This window comes from Anabas testudineus, chromosome 7, assembly GCF_900324465.2.
Source record: "Anabas testudineus chromosome 7, fAnaTes1.2, whole genome shotgun sequence".
NCBI classification, from domain to species: Eukaryota; Metazoa; Chordata; class Actinopteri; order Anabantiformes; family Anabantidae; genus Anabas; species Anabas testudineus.
In genome coordinates this window covers 8,831,406-8,855,936 of record NC_046616.1, presented here as the reverse complement: position 1 = coordinate 8,855,936, position 24,531 = coordinate 8,831,406, and the positions used below count along the sequence as shown (strand labels likewise).

The following is a 24,531-nucleotide window of genomic DNA, read 5'->3' as shown; positions in this document are numbered from 1 at the left end:
GACACAGCTCATTTATTTCCACTGGACAGTCACATTAATATTTTACATCCCTGGTGTTGTTGGTATCTTAAAATAAGATCAAGCCTATGATTTTCATTGACCATGGCATGCTCATCCACCAGGAGTACATTTGCGTTTCTATATTGTGACAACCACACGTGGAACTGAAGCGTTAGGAGACCTTTATCTTGTGTCCTGCTGCCTTCAAATGCTGCAGAAATGTAAAAAAATCTTCATTCATTCAGGCTGGGAGGTACACCATATGCCCCAGCTTGTGGTACAACGTACAGTATGTACTCTGTATTATGTGCAGGTGTATCCATTTTTTCATCTGTGCAATACCAGCTATTTCCCTTTGTACAACTGAAGCCACCTTTTCCAAGTTTGTGTGGTTTGTCTAAAGCTGTTAGTTTAATTTATTCAACTTAATTGTTAAAAAAAATTTGACTCCAATCTTGACATGAAAACTTAAAAATCTTCCTCATGACACTACCATGCAGTAATAGAGAGTGTGTACGAAGAATCAGTATGCACTCAAGTTCATGTATGAACCTTGTAGTCGTAGGTACTGTGGCAATTTTTGCTAACTATTGAAAATTTCCCTACAGAGAAACCTGATGTCACAAGTCAACGGAACCTTAAAACTCAGCTGAAAGATCAATTCACCCAGGTGTGTGAGGGGATTGATAGGCAGAAAACCTCTGCTCTTCTGAATGACATCTTCACAGATCTCTACATCATAGAGGGAGAGAGAGGAGATGTCAATGTTCAGAGTGAAACCAGACAAGTTCAAGATGCAAAGTTCAACCCAGTAAGACAAGAAACACCCATTAAATATCACGACATCTTTAAAGATACATCTGGAGAAAACAAAGCCATCAGAACTGTGCTAACAATTGGAATGGCAGGCATGGGAAAAACATTTGTAACAATGAAGTACATGCTGGACTGGGCTGAAGGTAAAGCCAATGAAAACATATATTACACATTCCCACTTCCATTCAGGGAGCTGAATTTGAGAAAAGAAAGAGAACACAGTTTTGAGGAACTCATTCATCAGTTCATCCCAGCTATGGAAACATCAGAAATAAAAGACTACAACAAATACAAAATTCTGATTGTTCTTGATGGATACGATGAATGTCGCCTTGACCTTGACTTCAGTGAAAACACAGTGTGGACAGATATGACAAAACCAACCTCAGTGAAAGTTCTACTGACCAATCTTATCCAAGGGAACCTGCTTCCTAAAGCTCAAATCTGGATCACCTCCCGACCTGCAGCGTCCAACAATATCCCTGGTGATAAAGTTGACCGGGTTACAGAGGTGCGAGGATTCAGTGATAACCAGAAAGAAGAGTACTTCAGGAAGAGATTCAGTGATAATCACATGGCTGAGAAAATCTTATCACACGTCAAAAAATCAAGGAGCCTTTACATCATGTGTCACATCCCGGTCTTTTGTTGGATCACCTCAGAAGTCCTGGAGGACTTTGTGAGTCGAAACCAAGATGAAGGGATGCCCAAGACTCTGACTGACATGTACATCCACCTTCTTCTGCTGCAGTGTAGACAAGCTAATGTTAAGTATAGAGATGAGGCAGCTGATGGTTCTGAAACAGATTCATGCCAGAATACAAGGAACAAGGAAACAGTCCTGTCTTTGTCAAAACTTGCTTTTTTCGAGCTTGAGAAAGGGAACCTACTCTTCACTGAAGACAACCTCACAGAGTGTGGTATTGACATGACAAATGCTGCAGTGTTCTCAGGGTTATTCACCCAAATCAAACGAGATGGCCGTGGGCTTTACCAACAAAATTTATTTTGCTTTGCACATCTGAGCATTCAAGAGTTTCTAGCAGCGTTTTATGCATTTTACACATTCAATGAAGAAGGTCAAAATCTGCTAACTATACCTGCTTCAACAAATGCAGACTTGCCTGCATCAGACTTCTACAAGACAGCAGTGAACAAGGCCTTAAACAGTGAACATGGAGACTGGGACCTGTTTCTTCGCTTCCTGCTTGGCCTGTCTCTGGAAACAAGTCAAATTCTTTTTCAAGGACTGTTGAAAAAGACAGAAAATACCAAAGAGACCAACATGAAAACAACTGAGTTCATCAAAGAGAAGATCAGAGAAGAGAAGAATGATGATGAAAGTGCAGATAAAAAACTCAACCTCGTCTACTGTCTGAATGAACTGAATGATCACTCTCTTGTGGAAGAAGTGAAAAAGTACCTGCAGTCAGAAACAACTGAATTTGAAAATTTCTCTGCTGCTCAGTGGTCAGCTCTGACTTTTGTGCTGCTGACATCAGATGAGAAACTTGATGTGTTTGATCTGAAAAAGTACCTGAAGTCAGAGAAGGTTCTTCTGGGAATGCTGCCAGTGGTCAAAGTCTCCAAAACCACTTTGTAAGAACCTTCAAACATAATTGCTTGTAAAATATAATTTTTTTTAAATCTTGCTATGTGCTATGAAATGGCAGGTGAACTTGAATGCAAACCACTAGGTAATTAGAACTATTTTTTTCTCAGACTAAATCCTGAAGATAGGTGGTCAAAAAAATCAACAAGTAATTTAATAAAAAAACAAAAGGAAGCATCTACTAGGGAGATTGTATCCTTGGAGTGAACATACATACACAAGCAAGAAATAACTATTAAACAGGCAAGAATACAAAAAAGAAGAGAAAAGAGTGCAGTAACCAACTCTGTGGGGCAAATGAATGGCTGACTTGTTTCAACTGTGGGAATGAACAAGAGCCCTTCATTCTCCAAGATTTTTCTCTGTCAAGCTCTTAGAAATCACACAGTTGTCTGGAGTTAGGGTTAACTAACTCCAAACAACAGTCTAGAGGTAGGGTTAACTGTTCAAACTTGTGACAGTGTCAGGGTGGACCACTGATCAACATCTAAGTTTTATCTGAATTTAGGATGAGGAAATTATTGGACATCCAGCTTTTCAAAAGAGACAACGGGATTATACTTTAGTAATCTCAGAAAGGTCATCAGCCTTCACACAGACGTAAAACTGAACAGTGAATATTAATTCCCTGATTGCATATAATTTGGCCCATCTGTGAAATATAGAGAGAAAAGAGGAGAGGACCAAGAACTTTGCTCTGAGGTCATTCCATTCACCAAATTGAAACCCAAATGAGAGACAAATTCAAGTATGTGTTATCTCTTTTGTTAGAATGTTAAACTGGCTCGAGCTATTGCTCAGAATTGACCTCTGCAATAAAAAAACTGTCTCACCCATGTTTTTTTTAATGCTGTTTTAGACTCTGCCCTCTAATACCCATGTAGGTTTGTGTCTATATTTGTCTCCTGAGACAGCCTAGGTTTAGTATTTTACATAAAAGTAATTTTCTTGTCCTATGCTGGTCCACTGTTGCTAATACTGTACATGGACTAAGGTTGGGTCAAAATAGTACATCTACATCAGAAATAATCCTCATACCTTTTCTCTTCACTTGGGCAATCTACAGTACAAGTTGGGGCAATGTAAATGATAACATAAAACAACTGTCAGCACCACAGAACATTAGTAACATTCCCATGTGTAGCAACACAGAAATATTTTTTCCAAATTCAAACAACTTAACACAGTCAGAGATTGTTTTCTTATCTCTGGTTCTCCTTACTTAACCAGATTAGGAATGAGAGAGCACAAGCTTTCTCCACTACTAACTTAGTACCTTTTATACAATGAAAGTTTCTCAGATGTTTTATGATCACAATTTTTTTTCACAGGCTGAGTTGGTGTGAGCTTACTGAGGACGCCTGCAGAGGCCTGACATCCTCTGTCCTCACAGCATCTTCTAACCTCAAAGAACTGGACTTGAGCCATAATGACATTTTCGATTCAGGTGTGAAGTTCATTGCTGAAGGATTAAAGAGCCCGAACTGCAAACTGGAGAAGCTCAAGTGAGTGTACACTTCATTTACTAACATTTCATTGTAAGCATTAAAAACGTCACTTTGAAAAAAGGACATAAGGCAGCTGACGGCTCTGAAACAAACTCATGCCAGAATACAAGGAACAAGGAAACAGTCCTGTCTTTGTCAAAACTTGCTATTGTCAAGATTAAGAAAGCGATCCTACTCTTCACTGAAGAAAAACTCACAGATTGTGGTATTGACATCACAAATGCTGCAGTCTTCTCAGGGTTATTCACCCAACTCAAACGAGATGGCCGTGGGCTTTACCAACAGAAATTATTTTGCTTTGCACATATGAGCATTCAAGAGTTTCAAGCAGCGTTTTATGCATTTTACACATTCATTAAGAAGGTCAAACCATACCTACTTCAACAAATACAGACTTGCCTGCATCAGACGAGGCAACAATGAACAAGGCCTTAAACAGTGAACATAGAGACTGGGACCTGTTTCTTTGCTTTCTGCTTGGCCTGTCTCTGGAAACAAGTCAAAAACCTTTTTCAAGGACTGCTGAAAAAGACAGAAAATACCAAAGAGACCAACAAGAAAACAACTGAGTTCATCAAAGAGAAGATCAGAGAAGAGAAGAATGATGACAAAAGTGCAGATAAAAACCTCAACCTCTTCTACTGTCTGAATGAACTGAATGATCACTCTCTTGTGGAAGAAGTGAAGAAGTATCTGCAGTCAGAAACAACTGAATTTGAAAAGTTTTCTGCTGCTCAGTGGTCAGCTCTGACTTTTGTGTTGCTGACATCAGATGAGAAACTTGATGTGTTTGATCTGAAAAAGTACCTGAAGTCAGAGAGGGTTCTACTGGGAATGCTGCCAGTGGTCAAAGTCTCCAAAACCAATTTGAAAGTACCTTTAAATATAATTGCTTTTGAAAATAAATTAGTTGTTTTCCAATGTGCTACGAATTGGCAAATGTACTTGACTTCAAACCACTATTTCTACTTATCTGTTCTAAGGTAATTAGAACAGTTTTTTTTCTCCGACTAATAAACAAAATCCTGAAGATAGGAGGTCAAAAAATCAACAAGTAATTTAATAAAATAAGACATAAAAATGTGAAAACAACAAGAAGCATCTACCAGGGAGATCGTATCCTTGGAGTGAACATACATACACAAGAAAGAAAAAACTAATGAACAGGCAAGAATACAAAAGAGAAGAGAAAGAGTGCAGTAGCCCACTCTGAGCTCTGCATTCTCCAAGATTTTTGGCTGTCAAGCTCTGAGAAATCACACAGTTGTCTAGAGTTAGGGTTAACTGTTCAAACTTGTGACAGTGTCAGGGTGGACCACTGATCAACATCTAAGTTTTATCTGAATTTAGGATGAGAAAATTATTGGACATCCAGCTTTTCAAAGGAGACAAGCGGGATTATACTTTAGTAATCTCATAAAGGTCATCAGCCTTCACAGGGATGTAAAACTTAGAACAGCGGAAATTAATTCCTTAACTGCATATACTTTGGCCCTTCTGTGAAATATAGAGAGAAAAGAGGAGAGGACCAAGAACTTTGCTCTGAGGTACTTCCATTCACCAAATTGAAACCCAAATGAGAGACAAATTCAAGTATGTGTTATCTCTTTTGTTAGAATGTTAAACTGGCTCGAGCTATTGCTCAGAATTGACCTCTGCAATAAAAAAACTGTCTCACCCATGTTTTTTTTTTAATGCTGTTTTAGACTCTGCCCTCTAATGCCCATGTAGGTTTGTGTCTATATTTGTCTCCTGAGACAGCCTAGGTTTATTATTTTACATAAAAGTAATTTTCTTGTCCTATGCTGGTCCACTGTTGCTAATACTGTACATGGACTAAGGTTGGGTCAAAATAGTACATCTACATCAGAAATAATCCTCATACCTTTTCTATTCACTTGGGCAATCTACAGTACAAGTTGGGGCAATGTAAATGATACATAAAACAACTGTCAGCACCACAGAACATTAGTAACATTCCCATGTGTAGCAACACAGACATATTTTTCCAAATTCAAACAACTTAACACAGTCAGAGATTGTCTTCTTATCTCTGGTTCTCCTTACTTAACCAGATTAGGAATGAGAGAGCACAAGTTTTCTCCACTACTAACTTAGTACCTTTTATACAATGAAAGTTTCTCACAGGTTTTATGATCACAATTTTTTTTCACAGGCTGAGTTGGTGTGAGCTTACTGAGGAAGCCTGCAGAGGCCTGACATCTTCTAACCTCAAAGAACTGGACTTGAGCCATAATGACATCTTGGATTCAGGTGTGAAGTTCATTGCTGAAGGATTAAAGAGCCCGAACTGCAAACTGGAGAAGCTCAAGTGAGTGTACACTTCATTTACTCACATTTCATTGTAAGCATTAAAAACGTCACTTTGAAAAAAGGACATAAGGCAGCTGACGGTTAGAATACAAGGAACAAGGAAACAGTCCTGTCTTTGTCAAAACTTGCTTTTGTCAAGATTAAGAAAGCGATCCTACTCTTCACTGAAGAAAAACTCACAGATTGTGGTATTGACATCACAAATGCTGCAGTCTTCTCAGGGTTATTCACCCAACTCAAACGAGATGGCCGTGGGCTTTACCAACAGAAATTATTTTGCTTTGCACATATGAACATTCAAGAGTTTCAAGCAGCGTTTTATTCATTTTACACATTCATTAAGAAGGTCAAACCATACCTACTTCAACAAATACAGACTTGCCTGCATCAGACGAGACAACAGTGAACAAGGCCTTAAACAGTGAACATGGAGACTGGGACCTGTTTCTTTGCTTTCTGCTTGGCCTGTCTCTGGAAACAAGTCAAAAACCTTTTTCAATGACTGCTGAAAAAGACAGAAAATACCAAAGAGACCAAAAAGAAAACAACTGAGTTCATCAAAGAGAAGATCAGAGAAGAGAAGAATGATGACAAAAGTGCAGATAAAAACCTCAACCTCTTCTACTGTCTGAATGAACTGAATGACCACTCTCTTGTGGAAGAAGTGAAGAAGTATCTGCAGTCAGAAACAACTGAATTTGAAAAGTTTTCTGCTGCTCAGTGGTCAGCTCTGACTTTTGTGCTGTTGACATCAGATGAGAAACTTGATGTGTTTGATCTGAAAAAGTACCTGAAGTCAGAGAAGGTTCTTCTGGGAATGCTGCCAGTGGTCAAAGTCTCCAAAACCACTTTGAAAGTACCTTTAAATATAATTGCTTTTGAAAATAAATTAGTTGTTTTCCAATGTGCTACGAATTGGCAAATGTACTTGACTTCAAACCACTATTTCTACTTATCTGTTCTAAGGTAATTAGAACAGTTTTTTTCTCCGACTAATAAACAAAATCTTGAAGATAGGAGGTCAAAAAATCAACAAGTAATTTAATAAAATAAGACATAAAAATGTGAAAACAACAAGAAGCATCTATCAGGAAGATCGTATCCTTGGAGTGAACATACATACACAAGAAAGAAAAAACTAATGAACAGGCAAGAATACAAAAGAGAAGAGAAAGAGTGCAGTAGCCCACTCTGAGCTCTGCATTCTCCAAGATTTTTGGCTGTCAAGCTCTGAGAAATCACACAGTTGTCTAGAGGTAGGGTTAACTGTTCAAACTTATGACATTGTTAGGGTTGACCACCGATCAACATCTAAGTTTTATCTGAATTTAGGATGAGAAAATTATTGGACATCCAGCTTTTCAAAAGAGACAAGCGGGATTATACTTTAGTAATCTCAGAAAGGTCATCAGCCTTCACACGGACGTAAAACTGAACAGTGAATATTAATTCCCTGATTGCATATAATTTGGCCCATCTGTGAAATATAGAGAGAAAAGAGGAGAGGACCAAGAACTTTGCTCTGAGGTACTTCCATTCACCAAATTGAAACCCAAATGAGAGACAAATTCAAGTATGTGTTATCTCTTTTGTTAGAATGTTAAACTGGCTCGAGCTATTGCTCAGAATTGACCTCTGCAATAAAAAAACTGTCTCACCCATGTTTTTTTTTATGCTGTTTTAGACTCTGCCCTCTAATACCCATGTAGGTTTGTGTCTATATTTGTCTCCTGAGACAGCCTAGGTTTATTATTTTACATAAAAGTAATTTTCTTGTCCTATGCTGGTCCACTGTTGCTAATACTGTACATGGACTAAGGTTGGGTCAAAATAGTACATCTACATCAGAAATAATCCTCATACCTTTTCTCTTCACTTGGGCAATCTACAGTACAAGTTGGGGCAATGTAAATGATAACATAAAACAACTGTCAGCACCACAGAACATTAGTAACATTCCCATGTGTAGCAACACAGACATATTTTTCCAAATTCAAACAACTTAACACAGTCAGAGATTGTCTTCTTATCTCTGGTTCTCCTTACTTAACCAGATTAGGAATGAGAGAGCACAAGTTTTCTCCACTACTAACTTAGTACCTTTTATACAATGAAAGTTTCTCACGTTTTATGATCACAATTTTTTTTCACAGGCTGAGTTGGTGTGAGCTTACTGAGGAAGCCTGCAGAGGCCTGACATCTTCTAACCTCAAAGAACTGGACTTGAGCCATAATGACATCTTGGATTCAGGTGTGAAGTTCATTGCTGAAGGATTAAAGAGCCCGAACTGCAAACTGGAGAAGCTCAAGTGAGTGTACACTTCATTTACTAACATTTCATTGTAAGCATTAAAAACGTCACTTTGAAAAAAGGACATAAGGCAGCTGACGGTTCTGAAACAAATTCATGCCAGAATACAAGGAACAAGGAAACAGTCCTGTCTTTGTCAAAACTTGCTTTTGTCAAGATTAAGAAAGCGATCCTACTCTTCACTGAAGAAAAACTCACAGATTGTGGTATTGACATCACAAATGCTGCAGTCTTCTCAGGGTTATTCACCCAACTCAAACGAGATGGCCGTGGGCTTTACCAACAGAAATTATTTTGCTTTGCACATATGAGCATTCAAGAGTTTCAAGCAGCGTTTTATGCATTTTACACATTCATTAAGAAGGTCAAACCATACCTACTTCAACAAATACAGACTTGCCTGCATCAGACGAGACAACAGTGAACAAGGCCTTAAACAGTGAACATGGAGACTGGGACCTGTTTCTTCGCTTCCTGCTTGGCCTGTCTCTGGAAACAAGTCAAAAACCTTTTTCAAGGACTGTTGAAAAAGACAGAAAATACCAAAGAGACCAACAAGAAAACAACTGAGTTCATCAAAGAGAAGATCAGAGAAGAGAAGAATGATGATGAAAGTGCAGATAAAAAACTCAACCTCGTCTACTGTCTGAATGAACTGAATGACCACTCTCTTGTGGAAGAAGTGAAGAAGTATCTGCAGTCAGAAACAACTGAATTTGAAAAGTTTTCTGCTGCTCAGTGGTCAGCTCTGACTTTTGTGCTGCTGACATCAGATGAGAAACTTGATGTGTTTGATCTGAAAAAGTATCTGAAGTCAGAGAAGGTTCTTCTGGGAATGCTGCCAGTGGTCAAAGTCTCCAAAACCACTTTGAAAGTACCTTTAAATATAATTGCTTTGAAAATAAATTAGTTGTTTTCCAATGTGCTACGAATTGGCAAATGTACTTGACTTCAAACCACTATTTCTACTTATCTGTTCTAAGGTAATTAGAACAGTTTTTTCTCCGACTAATAAACAAAATCTTGAAGATAGGAGGTCAAAAAATCAACAAGTAATTTAATAAAATAAGACATAAAAATGTGAAAACAACAAGAAGCATCTACCAGGAAGATCGTATCCTTGGAGTGAACATACATACACAAGAAAGAAAAAACTAATGAACAGGCAAGAATACAAAAGAGAAGAGAAAGAGTGCAGTAGCCCACTCTGAGCTCTGCATTCTCCAAGATTTTTGGCTGTCAAGCTCTGAGAAATCACACAGTTGTCTAGAGTTAGGGTTAACTGTTCAAACTTGTGACAGTGTCAGGGTGGACCACTGATCAACATCTAAGTTTTATCTGAATTTAGGATGAGAAAATTATTGGACATCCAGCTTTTCAAAAGAGACAAGCGGGATTATACTTTAGTAATCTCAGAAAGGTCATCAGCCTTCACATGGACGTAAAACTGAACAGTGAATATTAATTCCCTGATTGCATATAATTTGGCCCATCTGTGAAATATAGAGAGAAAAGAGGAGAGGACCAAGAACTTTGCTCTGAGGTCATTCCATTCACCAAATTGAAACCCAAATGAGAGACAAATTCAAGTATGTGTTATCTCTTTTGTTAGAATGTTAAACTGGCTCGAGCTATTGCTCAGAATTGACCTCTGCAATAAAAAAACTGTCTCACCCATGTTTTTTTTTTAATGCTGTTTTAGACTCTGCCCTCTAATACCCATGTAGGTTTGTGTCTATATTTGTCTCCTGAGACAGCCTAGGTTTATTATTTTACATAAAAGTAATTTTCTTGTCCTATGCTGGTCCACTGTTGCTTATACTGTACATGGACTAAGGTTGGGTCAAAATAGTACATCTACATCAGAAATAATCCTCATACCTTTTCTCTTCACTTGGGCAATCTACAGTACAAGTTGGGGCAATGTAAATGATAACATAAAACAACTGTCAGCACCACAGAACATTAGTAACATTCCCATGTGTAGCAACACAGACATATTTTTCCAAATTCAAACAACTTAACACAGTCAGAGATTGTCTTCTTATCTCTGGTTCTCCTTACTTAACCAGATTAGGAATGAGAGAGCACAAGCTTTCTCCACTACTAACTTAGTACCTTTTATACAATGAAAGTTTCTCACAGGTTTTATGATCACAATTTTTTTTCACAGGCTGAGTTGGTGTGAGCTTACTGAGGAAGCCTGCAGAGGCCTGACATCTTCTAACCTCAAAGAACTGGACTTGAGCCATAATGACATCTTGGATTCAGGTGTGAAGTTCATTGCTGAAGGATTAAAGAGCCCGAACTGCAAACTGGAGAAGCTCAAGTGAGTGTACACTTCATTTACTCACATTTCATTGTAAGCATTAAAAACGTCACTTTGAAAAAAGGACATAAGGCAGCTGACGGTTAGAATACAAGGAACAAGGAAACAGTCCTGTCTTTGTCAAAACTTGCTTTTGTCAAGATTAAGAAAGCGATCCTACTCTTCACTGAAGAAAAACTCACAGATTGTGGTATTGACATCACAAATGCTGCAGTCTTCTCAGGGTTATTCACCCAACTCAAACGAGATGGCCGTGGGCTTTACCAACAGAAATTATTTTGCTTTGCACATATGAGCATTCAAGAGTTTCAAGCAGCGTTTTATGCATTTTACACATTCATTAAGAAGGTCAAACCATACCTACTTCAACAAATATAGACTTGCCTGCATTAGACGAGGCAACAGTGAACAAGGCCTTAAACAGTGAACATGGAGACTGGGACCTGTTTCTTCGCTTCCTGCTTGGCCTGTCTCTGGAAACAAGTCAAAAACCTTTTTCAAGGACTGCTGAAAAAGACAGAAAATACCAAAGAGACCAACAAGAAAACAACTGAGTTCATCAAAGAGAAGATCAGAGAAGAGTAGAATGATGACGAAAGTGCAGATAAAAACCTCAACCTCTTCTACTGTCTGAATGAACTGAATGACCACTCTCTTGTGGAAGAAGTGAAGAAGTATCTGCAGTCAGAAACAACTGAATTTGAAAAGTTTTCTGCTGCTCAGTGGTCAGCTCTGACTTTTGTGCTGCTGACATCAGATGAGAAACTTGATGTGTTTGATCTGAAAAAGTATCTGAAGTCAGAGAAGGTTCTTCTGGGAATGCTGCCAGTGGTCAAAGTCTCCAAAACCACTTTGAAAGTACCTTTAAATATAATTGCTTTTGAAAATAAATTAGTTGTTTTCCAATGTGCTACGAATTGGCAAATGTACTTGACTTCAAACCACTATTTCTACTTATCTGTTCTAAGGTAATTAGAACAGTTTTTTTCTCCGACTAATAAACAAAATCTTGAAGATAGGAGGTCAAAAAATCAACAAGTAATTTAATAAAATAAGACATAAAAATGTGAAAACAACAAGAAGCATCTACCAGGAAGATCGTATCCTTGGAGTGAACATACATACACAAGAAAGAAAAAACTAATGAACAGGCAAGAATACAAAAGAGAAGAGAAAGAGTGCAGTAGCCCACTCTGAGCTCTGCATTCTCCAAGATTTTTGGCTGTCAAGCTCTGAGAAATCACACAGTTGTCTAGAGTTAGGGTTAACTGTTCAAACTTGTGACAGTGTCAGGGTGGACCACTGATCAACATCTAAGTTTTATCTGAATTTAGGATGAGAAAATTATTGGACATCCAGCTTTTCAAAAGAGACAAGCGGGATTATACTTTAGTAATCTCAGAAAGGTCATCAGCCTTCACACGGACGTAAAACTGAACAGTGAATATTAATTCCCTGATTGCATATAATTTGGCCCATCTGTGAAATATAGAGAGAAAAGAGGAGAGGACCAAGAACTTTGCTCTGAGGTCATTCCATTCACCAAATTGAAACCCAAATGAGAGACAAATTCAAGTATGTGTTATCTCTTTTGTTAGAATGTTAAACTGGCTCGAGCTATTGCTCAGAATTGACCTCTGCAATAAAAAAACTGTCTCACCCATGTTTTTTTTATGCTGTTTTAGACTCTGCCCTCTAATGCCCATGTAGGTTTGTGTCTATATTTGTCTCCTGAGACAGCCTAGGTTTAGTATTTTACATAAAAGTAATTTTCTTGTCCTATGCTGGTCCACTGTTGCTAATACTGTACATGGACTAAGGTTGGGCCAAAATAGTAGATCTACATTAGAAATAATCCTAATACCTTTTCTATTCACTTGGACAATCTACAGTACAAATTGGGGCAATGTAAATGATAACATAAAACAACTGTCAGCACCACAGAACATTAGTAACATTCCCATGTGTAGCAACACAGACATATTTTTCCAAATTCAAACAACTTAACACAGTCAGAGATTGTCTTCTTATCTCTGGTTCTCCTTACTTAACCAGATTAGGAATGAGAGAGCACAAGTTTTCTCCACTACTAACTTAGTACCTTTTATACAATGAAAGTTTCTCACAGGTTTTATGATCACAATTTTTTTTCACAGGCTGAGTTGGTGTGAGCTTACTGAGGAAGCCTGCAGAGGCCTGACATCCTCTGTCCTCACAGCATCTTCTAACCTCAAAGAACTGGACTTGAGCCATAATGACATCTTGGATTCAGGTGTGAAGTTCATTGCTGAAGGATTAAAGAGCCCGAACTGCAAACTGGAGAAGCTCAAGTGAGTGTACACTTCATTTACTCACATTTCATTGTAAGCATTAAAAACGTCACTTTGAAAAAAGGACATAAGGCAGCTGACGGTTCTGAAACAAATTCATGCCAGAATACAAGGAACAAGGAAACAGTCCTGTCTTTGTCAAAACTTGCTTTTGTCAAGATTAAGAAAGCGATCCTACTCTTCACTGAAGAAAAACTCACAGATTGTGGTATTGACATCACAAATGCTGCAGTCTTCTCAGGGTTATTCACCCAACTCAAACGAAATGGCCGTGGGCTTTACCAACAGAAATTATTTTGCTTTGCACATATGAGCATTCAAGAGTTTCAAGCAGCGTTTTATGCATTTTACACATTCATTAAGAAGGTCAAACCATACCTACTTCAACAAATACAGACTTGCCTGCATCAGACGAGACAACAGTGAACAAGGCCTTAAACAGTGAACATGGAGACTGGGACCTGTTTCTTCGCTTCCTGCTTGGCCTGTCTCTGGAAACAAGTCAAAAACCTTTTTCAAGGACTGTTGAAAAAGACAGAAAATACCAAAGAGACCAACAAGAAAACAACTGAGTTCATCAAAGAGAAGATCAGAGAAGAGAAGAATGATGATGAAAGTGCAGATAAAAAACTCAACCTCGTCTACTGTCTGAATGAACTGAATGATCACTCTCTTGTGGAAGAAGTGAAGAAGTATCTGCAGTCAGAAACAACTGAATTTGAAAAGTTTTCTGCTGCTCAGTGGTCAGCTCTGACTTTTGTGTTGCTGACATCAGATGAGAAACTTGATGTGTTTGATCTGAAAAAGTACCTGAAGTCAGAGAAGGTTCTTCTGGGAATGCTGCCAGTGGTCAAAGTCTCCAAAACCACTTTGAAAGTACCTTTAAATATAATTGCTTTTGAAAATAAATTAGTTGTTTTCCAATGTGCTACGAATTGGCAAATGTACTTGACTTCAAACCACTATTTCTACTTATCTGTTCTAAGGTAATTAGAACAGTTTTTTTCTCCGACTAATAAACAAAATCTTGAAGATAGGAGGTCAAAAAATCAACAAGTAATTTAATAAAATAAGACATAAAAATGTGAAAACAACAAGAAGCATCTACCAGGAAGATCGTATCCTTGGAGTGAACATACATACACAAGAAAGAAAAAACTAATGAACAGGCAAGAATACAAAAGAGAAGAGAAAGAGTGCAGTAGCCCACTCTGAGCTCTGCATTCTCCAAGATTTTTGGCTGTCAAGCTCTGAGAAATCACACAGTTGTCTAAAGTTAGGGTTACCTGTTCAAACTTATGACATTGTTAGGGTTGACCACTGATCAACATCTAAGTTTTATCTGAATTTAGGATGAGAAAATTATTGGACATCCAGCTTTTCAAAAGAGACAAGCGGGATTATACTTTAGTAATCTCAGAAAGGTCATCAGCCTTCACACGGACGTAAAACTGAACAGTGAATATTAATTCCCTGATTGCATATAATTTGGCCCATCTGTGAAATATAGAGAGAAAAGAGGAGAGGACCAAGAACTTTGCTCTGAGGTCATTCCATTCACCAAATTGAAACCCAAATGAGAGACAAATTCAAGTATGTGTTATCTCTTTTGTTAGAATGTTAAACTGGCTCGAGCTATTGCTCAGAATTGACCTCTGCAATAAAAAAACTGTCTCACCCATGTTTTTTTTTTATGCTGTTTTAGACTCTGCCCTCTAATGCCCATGTAGGTTTGTGTCTATATTTGTCTCCTGAGACAGCCTAGGTTTATTATTTTACATAAAAGTAATTTTCTTGTCCTATGCTGGTCCACTGTTGCTAATACTGTACATGGACTAAGGTTGGGTCAAAATAGTACATCTACATCAGAAATAATCCTCATACCTTTTCTCCTCACTTGGGCAATCTACAGTACAAGTTGGGGCAATGTAAATGATAACATAAAACAACTGTCAGCACCACAGAACATTAGTAACATTCCCATGTGTAGCAACACAGACATATTTTTCTACATTCAAACAACTTAACACAGTCAGAGATTGTCTTCTTATCTCTGGTTCTCCTTACTTAACCAGATTAGGAATGAGAGAGCACAAGTTTTCTCCACTACTAACTTAGTACCTTTTATACAATGAAAGTTTCTCACAGGTTTTATGATCACAATTTTTTTTCACAGGCTGAGTTGGTGTGAGCTTACTGAGGAAGCCTGCAGAGGCCTGACATCCTCTGTCCTCACAGCATCTTCTAACCTCACAGAACTGGACTTGAGCCATAATGACATTTTGGATTCAGGTGTGAAGTTCATTGCTGAAGGATTAAAGAGCCCGAACTGCAAACTGGAGAAGCTCAAGTGAGTGTACACTTCATTTACTAACATTTTATTGTAAGCATTAAAAAAGTAACTTTGAAAAAAAACATCAAAATTATAATTCAATCTCATTTCAATGGTGGTTAGCTAAGCACTCAATGCGCTTTACCATTGCTTCTCATTCACCCATTTGCACACGCAAGCAAACACACACTCTCACACACCGATGGCAGAGCTGCCATGCAGCTGCCCTGACTCACCGGGGTTCAATATCTTGCCCAAGGACACTGTGAAAGTGTGACAGGAGGAGTCAGGAATCGAACCACCGATTTCATGATTGGTAGACAACGATGCTTCTTTCTGATCTACAGCCACCAGGAAAAATTAAACTCTCCTTCACACTGTGTTTCCTTCATTTTGTATATGAGGACACATACTTACCTACATGCAACCTGGTCACATGTTATACTATTATTATTATACTATTATTATTATACTATTATTACACTACTATACAGTATGTTTTTAAACTGTTTTAAAGATCATGTGTGTGTATTTTTGATTTGCAGGCTGGCAGGTTGTCAGGTGACAGAGAATGGCTGCTCGTCTCTGGCCTCAGCTCTTACATCCAACAAGGCCTCTGTTCTGAAAGAGCTGGATCTGAGTTACAATCACCCAGGAGTTAATGGGGTGAAGGAGTTATCTGATTTTCCAAGTTTGAAACTGTGGTAAGTTAAAATGTTTGGATGTGTGTTTATACGTCTGTACACATCTGTAGTGGTTATAGTGGGTTGTTTAAGAGCAGATTATATCTACTGAGGGTACATCTACACAAGATTTAGCAAATTAGAAAATTGACTTTTTTAAGAGAAGATATTACAGTATTTCTTCAAGAAAATCACTTAACTTATGTTGGTCCAGAATGTTTTTAAAAGTGGTTAATAATATTATGACAGTTTCACTGTATTCATTTAATACATCATCATACATTATTAACAGTTATTTAATATTTAGTTAATCTTTTCATGTAACCTAACCCTGAGCTCTTTCATTTAACTGGAACCTTATTATTATCACTTCCATCTTCGTGATTCTCTTGCCATATGGTTTACAGCAGGCAAAAGCCTTTTTAAAGATTGTTTTGAGCATTGAACTGTACTTTTTTGGCTCTCATGTAGGCTTTTCTTGTACTGTTTAAGAAAATGTTTGCATACATGATAAAGGAGGTTAGTGATTTTTATATTGCACAACTATCTCCACTGCTCCCTGGTCACAAAACATGCTGTTCCCTGTGCATCAAATGATGACTCCAAAAAAGGTTGAAAATAAGCCTGGGGTTGTTCTTATTTGCACTTTTATTAATGAGGAATAATATGTGGCTCTAGCTGTTTGAGTTTGTTTTTATATATATATTATTAAACCAAGCTCCAAATGTTACACACAGTTTAAGAGCCAACAAGATTCAGCACGTTTTTGCCTTGAGCCAAAAATGTCTCTCCCTTTTCATCAAGTGCTGCTAGTGGAGTGGTCAACACAGTGTTGCGCTCACTGAAGCCTGACTCCATGTCCCCAAGTACATGATCCAAGGTTGGCTTTGGACCTAGTAGTTTATTTAACTACAAATAAGCCAGACAACATGAATATGTAACTGATGGTTCAGGCAGTGCACATACAGTACAGCACCTTGTGACCAAAAGCCGCTGGACCAGTCCTCATCGTAACTCCCCAATAATGCAGACGCTACAAACTATTTAAAATATTCACATACACACATTTAGAGATAAAGTGGATGGAGTAGGAGTGTAACATGGGAACACTGTAATCAAGTTATGTCAGTGGTGATGTGTTTTATTCTCAAGTTTACAATCCATAGAGGAATACTTAGAAATACTTTAACAAACTGTATGGTTGAGTTTAGCACAATCACTGGAATGGCGAGAATCTATTATAAACAAAACAAAAGAGCTAAATAAGCATAAGATTTGCCTGGTTTTGTCAAATTACAGATTTAAGACTTTTCAATATATTACATTGTTTGTGACGACACTACTGTCTAATTTATTTTACAGTTTTGACCATGGTGGAGAGCATCGGTTAAAGCCAGGACTGAAGAAGTGTAAGTATTTTATTAGAACTGCTTTCGTTTACTACATTAAAGCGGAATACTCTAACTCTAGATCATTTGGAAATGAGGTTCTAATAATGTAGTATGTTCTCTTTAATGATATATACTTTTTATCATGGGGCATCTTGCCTGTTTGAAAAATACCTGCTAATTATAATCCTATAATTGATTTAAAAAATCACAAATATTAATTTTTCTTGTGTACTTTTTTAAAGTTTTCTTACCACACTGATGTGGGTGTTTGTTTCTCTTTAAGATGGTGTAAATCTGAAGTTTGATGAAAACACAGCCGGCAAGAGGCTCGTTCTGTCTGAAGGAAACAGGAAAGCAGGAACTTTAAAGAGGGTGGAGGAGAGGGTGTCACGACCTGACAACTCAGACAGATTCAAAAGGAGTCAGGTGTTATGTGAGTGTGATGAGGGCTTGACGGGAATCTGCTACTGGGAGGTAGAATGGAAAGGCACAGTTGGCATCGCAGTGACATATAAAGATGTAGGTAGAAAATGGGACAGAAGTGGTGGCCTAGGGTGCAATGAGAAGTCCTGGAGTCTGCTCTGCTCCAATACTGGATACACCGCCATACATGGGAAGTCATCCCAAACTATTGAAAAGCCTCAAAAAATAGCAGTGTTCCTGGATACGGAAAGTAGTATTCTGAGATATTACAGTATTTCTTCAGGAAAGCAGGAGCTCATTCATGAATTTCAAGTCAAATTCACAGAACCACTGTTTCCAGGCTTCTGGATTAAAAGGGGTTGTGTGACTTTGTGTGAGTAAAGTAAAAAATAAACTGTAGTGATCACTGGATACTTAACATGGGCAGCAAAGTTTTATTTACTTAATTAAGTTTCTTCATCTCATTTCTTAGTATTTACATACTTTTTTTTAAATTAAAGTTTAAATAGATCATTTTTACTGATGTCTCAAGGTAATAGTTACTGTATATTTAGAAATGTGTAAACTCAGGTTGTATATAAAAAGATATGGTTTGTTAGTAGAAAACTACTGTGCTACTGTGATAACAGACTAATACATTTTTCTAGTTTAATATGACACATGGATGCTAAGGGGATCTAACTTTGAAAGATTCGTGTAGTCATTCAGACATAAAAAATACTATTTCAAAGATAAAAACTGTGTATTCAGTCTACTTATGCATAAATATATTCTCCCTTTAACATTTAATGCTTGTAAAATGCCTAGATTAAATTAATAGTTCTTTGTTCATTGAGCTAAACTGAATACATGTTTGTATGTGTGTAATGTTAAATGTGTGTATTAGCTTTTTTGAAATGTGTTGCTACCATCAATTTCAAAATTGTCTTTTTTTTAATGTTTAAATATTTTATATTTTTTTCTGTGTTCTGGGAATAAAATATTACTAAAATTGAATATCATTGCGTTCTGTTTTTATGTAGATTTCAGTCACGATCCCTGGCTGACCTTTTGCCAGTTCCTGTTCTCTCTCCTTCTCTTTTTGTCCCTTCTGTCCCTGTTCCTGTCTTTGTCTCTCTTCCTGTCTGTCTCCCTCTTCTTCTGTTGTTTTTCTGTCACTCTGTTATCCTTTATGTCCCTGTTCTTGTCTGTCTCTCACCTCCTGTTTATGTCTGTCTCTCTCTTCTTCTGTCATTTTTCTGTCACTCTGTTTTAAGTTTCATTTTTTTGTCCCTGCCATAAATGCTCCATTTCCTGTTCTCCGTTTCTCCCCTCTGCTCTCTCTGATTACTCTTCTGGTTCACCTGTCCACTCTCTCCACCCTCCTTGGCTCCGATTGCCTGATCTGTTCCACCTGTGTTTTCTATTTAGACACCTCCCTGACTTCACTCCTCAGAAACCACTCTCCAGCATTTGTTCCTGACTTGCCTGCATCGTAGACCTGGACCTGTTCTGTCTCTGATTAGTCTTTTAGATTGTAGATTGTATACTGTAGATCTGACCACTGTGTACACCGGCCTTGCTGTTTTCCACCATCTCTGATATTTGGACTTCGAAATGGAACTAACTGTGTTTTTAGTACGTTCAGTTTTTTTTTTGTTTGCTTTATACCTCTCCTGGTTCCCCTCATTCTGCTTTGTTTTGTTGTACACTTATAATTCCCTACCTCCATTAGCCAGAGTCTCCTGCTTGTTTCCCGTCTACCTCACTCAGAAAACTCCGGCTCACTAGTTCTTGTTTCTGTTTTGTGTTTAGTTCTGTGTTCTCCCTCCTTGTCTCCTGAACCTCTTAAAATTAACCTTTGTTTGACAATTTGTAGTTTTGTTCAGTCCTCTTATCCATCGATCAAGGTAGCAAATTGTCACAGATTTCACATGCCGTTAATACTTGAAGGTACTGAATACATTTAACCCCGGAGTAAATTTAATTCTCACTGTTCTCTTCAGTTCCAGGGAGAGAAATAAATGGTGAAAATAAAAGTGAATGCAGCTTCAGTCTTCAGGCTACAGGTCTACAGGTAGGATACTATAACGCATAACTTCTGACTAATGCTTTATCTATGTATTTAATGGCATTTACTAACATGTTCCAATATTTCAATCTATAAATCGGGATGGAAGACGTCTGGGACAATATAGCAGCCGGGGCAGCGAAGGCCTCTTTGCGCAAACGGCTTCATTGTTACTACAAACCTAATTCTTGACCAAATCTTTGAAGGTGCTGAACAACTCACAATAAAACATTTAGTTGTGGGTCCACATCAGAGACCTGATAAAAAAAATAAAAAAAAATAGCTACGTTCTGATTCTGCTAATTGGCAACACATTCAAAGAGCCTCGTGCTCCCTGTCTGGATCTGTTTCTGTCCCTGAAGATCTGTTTTGATTAAACAAAAGCTGCTTGTGAAAGTCTGAAGCTGAATGAATGTTTGTGTGGGTTTGATGAATAGATACATGGGACTTTGTAAACTTCATAGATTTTAAACTGACGAACCTCAAAAACATAATCACACAAAAAATCTGTCTATTTAATGGAGCATTTTTGTGTTTGTTTGACTTATTTGACAGAAATAAGACACTGAGACAGTTTATTACTTTAAAAATAAAATGAAATATCTTCCAACACATTTTTCTTCGAGTCTGCAATTGTGACCTGAACGAATCTATTTAAATTCTATTAATCTATCGTTACATAGAAAAATCAAACTAATAAAATACATTAAACAGACATGACAGCAATAGACACCAGACCAGATAGATGTTTTCATCATTGAGCTGTGAACCAGCTGGAAAAACTTCACAATAAAATCTGTCTTTTGTTGAGGACAATGCCTCTAATTGTAAATGCAGTTGTTAATGACAACGTTTGGCACAAACATGTATCAGTTTAATGAATTTATGCAGTTTATGCGTTTCAGTAATTTGCGAACAGTGTGAACTTCACAAGACAAGGATGAATTCAGAAACAGTTGCTCCCTGATTTAAGTTTAGTAATTATGTTTTTACTGCAGTAAGAGATCATGGCTAAAGATGTACTGTTTTTGTGTGTGTGTGTGTGTGTGTGTGTGTGTGTGTGTGTGTGTGTGTGTGTGTGTGTGTGTGTTTGTGTGTGTGTATTACAGCTGTCATTTAATCCATCCATTCTCAGGTTGCTCTGCTCCCACTCTGTTCGTCCACTTACAGACAAATCACATTGTGTATTCCTCCACCTTCCCAGGATCCCAGGGACCCAGGGTGTTATGGGTTTGGAGTGAGTTTGAAGAGATACTAAATTCCTGCATTTCTATTCAATCAAATGCTTTTCTCACCTTCCATGTGCATTTATTTTGAAAGACACACAGACACACACTACTCACACTACTTACTAAGTTCTTCACAGGGTTAAATGAAATACAATACAAGAGATACTGGTGTATTAAGTCTCATATTTCAATATTCAGACCATGTAGATCTTACACATGACCTATTTCCTTATAGTTGGAGGCTGAACTTCAGTAGCTCTCAGATGGGAGGGGCATGTGAGTAAAAACTGAAGTGAAAGTGAAAATGTCATGAAATAAAAACGGTTGATAACAGATACCTGATGATTTCAGATTACTGATAACTGTCCTCTTTATCCATGTAATACTTTAATCCTAGTTGTGGTTCTGAAAGTGGAAAAATAACCTTTTTTTTTTTTTTTTATTTAAGAAATACATTGTCTGCCTTGCTTACCAAGTCTGTTAGATTTATGCAGCACAAGCTGCCATATTTGATCTGTACTAAGGTACAAGTCGAGTTGATAACTTTTCTTAATCATTGACCACTGATACTGCCCTCCCACAGTAACCTTGTACAAAACAAGTTAATGATTTCTTTATATTATTCAAGAAGGTTCTACTCTGTCTGGACAGATTTATTTATTCTGAATTCTGTAACTAAGTAATACAATCCAACCAATAGATTGAACAGAAAACTTGCAAAACTCACTGGAAAGCCAACATATCACAGGACAGGGCCATGGCCACATTATCTGAAGGGTAGGTAGAACTTTTTTTTCTCAGCTCAGTCTTCGCTCAACCAGAAAGTGAAAGCTAAACCACACCGTGCAATCCAAACTCCTCATACTCACATTTTTAATAATATAAAAAAAAGTCAGGGTCACTCTGCACTTGCTGGTTGTTAAAGAGATCTGGTTACAGGATATTTTTGGAAGCAAAGCTCCAGAAGATAATAATGTCTAACTATTTACCACCATAGATTATCAAGTAGTCTGCATGTAATCAATACTTGACTGTCAAATTGAATTAATTCAGTACAATTCAAAAACCTTTTGACAAATGTATTGTTATGCAACATTGAACTGAGCATGTGGCTCCAGTGTGGCTCAAGTGCACCTGTCAGGAAATAAGAAACACAGTTATGACAGTAAGTTGTGCATTGGAGAGAACAAATACATTACATGTAATTGAAGGATTTTGACCTCAGCTGTACTGGCCGCTTAGATATAATTCACATAAAAAAAAAAAGATAAGATGCAGAGCACATGTTCGCATTCAAACAGTTTCGATATGAACTGGAACACATTACTTGTCTGATCAATGAGTGTCAATTTTTAAAATTCATTACCTATATGATACTTAGGGTACTTATTGTGTACTTATTTATAACCATGTGCCTACTTTCTACTGTAAATACACGATTCTTGTTTGTAGTTTTAGTAGTGGAAATATACTCTTCTTTTTCACGCAGCTATAAGCACATAAACTGCACGTACAAGCCACCATATTTGATCATTAGACTACACATCAAGGTCAAGTTGATTGTTTTACAGTTGATTTCATTAATCATTAAACACTGACATTGCTCTCCCACAGTAAACTTGTGAGAAGAAAGTGAAGGATTTCTTTTATTATTTAAAGATACTCTACTCTGTCTGGTAACATGTTTACTGGACTCATCAGTAGTTTACCTACTCATTAAGCAATATTTTCAAAGAGTGGATAGAATCCAGCATCCTTGAACTAGTTGGAACTTAACATATATGCACACGCTGGACTTCGTCAAAACAAATAAATCTACAGTTTGTTCAGATCATGAGAGAATGAAGGATTTGGGGCGGCAAAAGCTCGGGTGGTAGAGTAATCGCATACGAGCTCCAGGGTGAGTGGTTCGACCTCTGGTTCCTCCTGGCTACTTGCTGAAGTGTCCTTGGAGAAGACATTAAAAACCTGTAGTAGTGCTGACATGTACTAAGCTGTCCTACCACAAGTTCCCCAAGAGGAGCAATAAAGTATTACATTATTATTATTATTATTATTATTATTATTATTATTATTATTATTATTATTATTATTAAGAAAATATCCCAAACGTGAGAAGTGTCCTTCCTTTGTGCACTGCTGCTGCTATTTTGTTTCTGAGTGAGTCTGTTGTAGCCAGGAAAACCAATGTCGGACTGTGAGTTTACAGCCTGGTTGTCGTGAACGGTAGTTAAACCACATCTGAGCAAGGATTGGGTTCCTGAGATTAGACAATACATCATCGCGAGCGCAAACTTTAAATGAAACTCTAAGAGGCTGGTTTCTAAACAACCAGAAAATGTGAAATAAAGGACAGACTGCACTTTTAACATACTTGGTGGTACATTCCTTATAAATGTACCATGACCAAAAAGTACATTTTGCGCAATATGGCCACTTTGTAGTTGTCAAAGTATTTTTAAATCTGTGTTAAAGCCCACTTCATCCCAAAAGGCCAATCTCTCCTGCACCCAGCGATTTTTCCATGGCAAGTGATAGGTCCAAGGATGGCCCTCCCAACTTGAATGACAGAGAACTGAAGTAAGATATATTTGTAATGTTACTACTAATATGTAGACAAATCTAGAGACAAATAGAATAATAGTGATGCAGAGATAATGATCAAGATAAGACCTTCTTAACAGTGTGACTTAACCAAAGAACAGAAACAATGTACTTCATGTGCATACTGTTAAAGCCATTACAGAGAAAAGAAAGACAGCGAAGCCTTATAGATCCCCAAATTTAGAAGGACATTTATCAGTGTCACAGTGAATTTGACTGTGCACTAATATTATCTTCCACATAAATATGAGGTTTGTCTGTGTTGATTCAGTCTGTATTTTCTAATGTGTGTTAAAGCCCACTTGAGCACCAAAGACCAGTTTCCCCTGCATCCAGCCTGGTTTCTATGACCAGTGACAGGTCCAAGGATGGTCCTCCGAACTTCAGTGATGGAAAACCAAAGTAAGATGTTTTAACTATAGAGAGATGAAGTCCTTTAACAAAAAACCTTTTAGTGATGGTGAAAAGTGATTAAGTGAGCTACACTTACTCAAGTGCTGTACTTATGTAAAATCTTGAGGAATTTGTACTTTTACTTTAGTATTTCCAATTTCTGTTACCTCGAATTATACAATATAC

At 37.5% G+C, this 24,531-nt stretch overlaps 1 protein-coding gene across 1 annotated transcript in view; it reads left to right on the top strand.

Moving 5' to 3' along the window:
• Positions 1-24,531, top strand: part of LOC113167170 — an 89,382-nt gene that overhangs the window by 54,701 nt on the left and 10,150 nt on the right. The window contains exons 38-48 of the mRNA XM_026367584.2: positions 609-2,415; positions 3,760-3,933; positions 6,113-6,268; positions 8,424-8,579; positions 10,755-10,910; positions 13,067-13,240; positions 13,400-13,482; positions 13,761-14,112; positions 15,417-15,590; positions 16,118-16,276; positions 17,618-17,664. Of these exons, the coding sequence (XP_026223369.1) occupies positions 609-2,415; positions 3,760-3,933; positions 6,113-6,268; positions 8,424-8,579; positions 10,755-10,910; positions 13,067-13,240; positions 13,400-13,482; positions 13,761-14,112; positions 15,417-15,590; positions 16,118-16,276; positions 17,618-17,664 (3,438 nt within the window). The remainder of the gene's footprint in view (positions 1-608; positions 2,416-3,759; positions 3,934-6,112; positions 6,269-8,423; positions 8,580-10,754; positions 10,911-13,066; positions 13,241-13,399; positions 13,483-13,760; positions 14,113-15,416; positions 15,591-16,117; positions 16,277-17,617; positions 17,665-24,531) is intronic.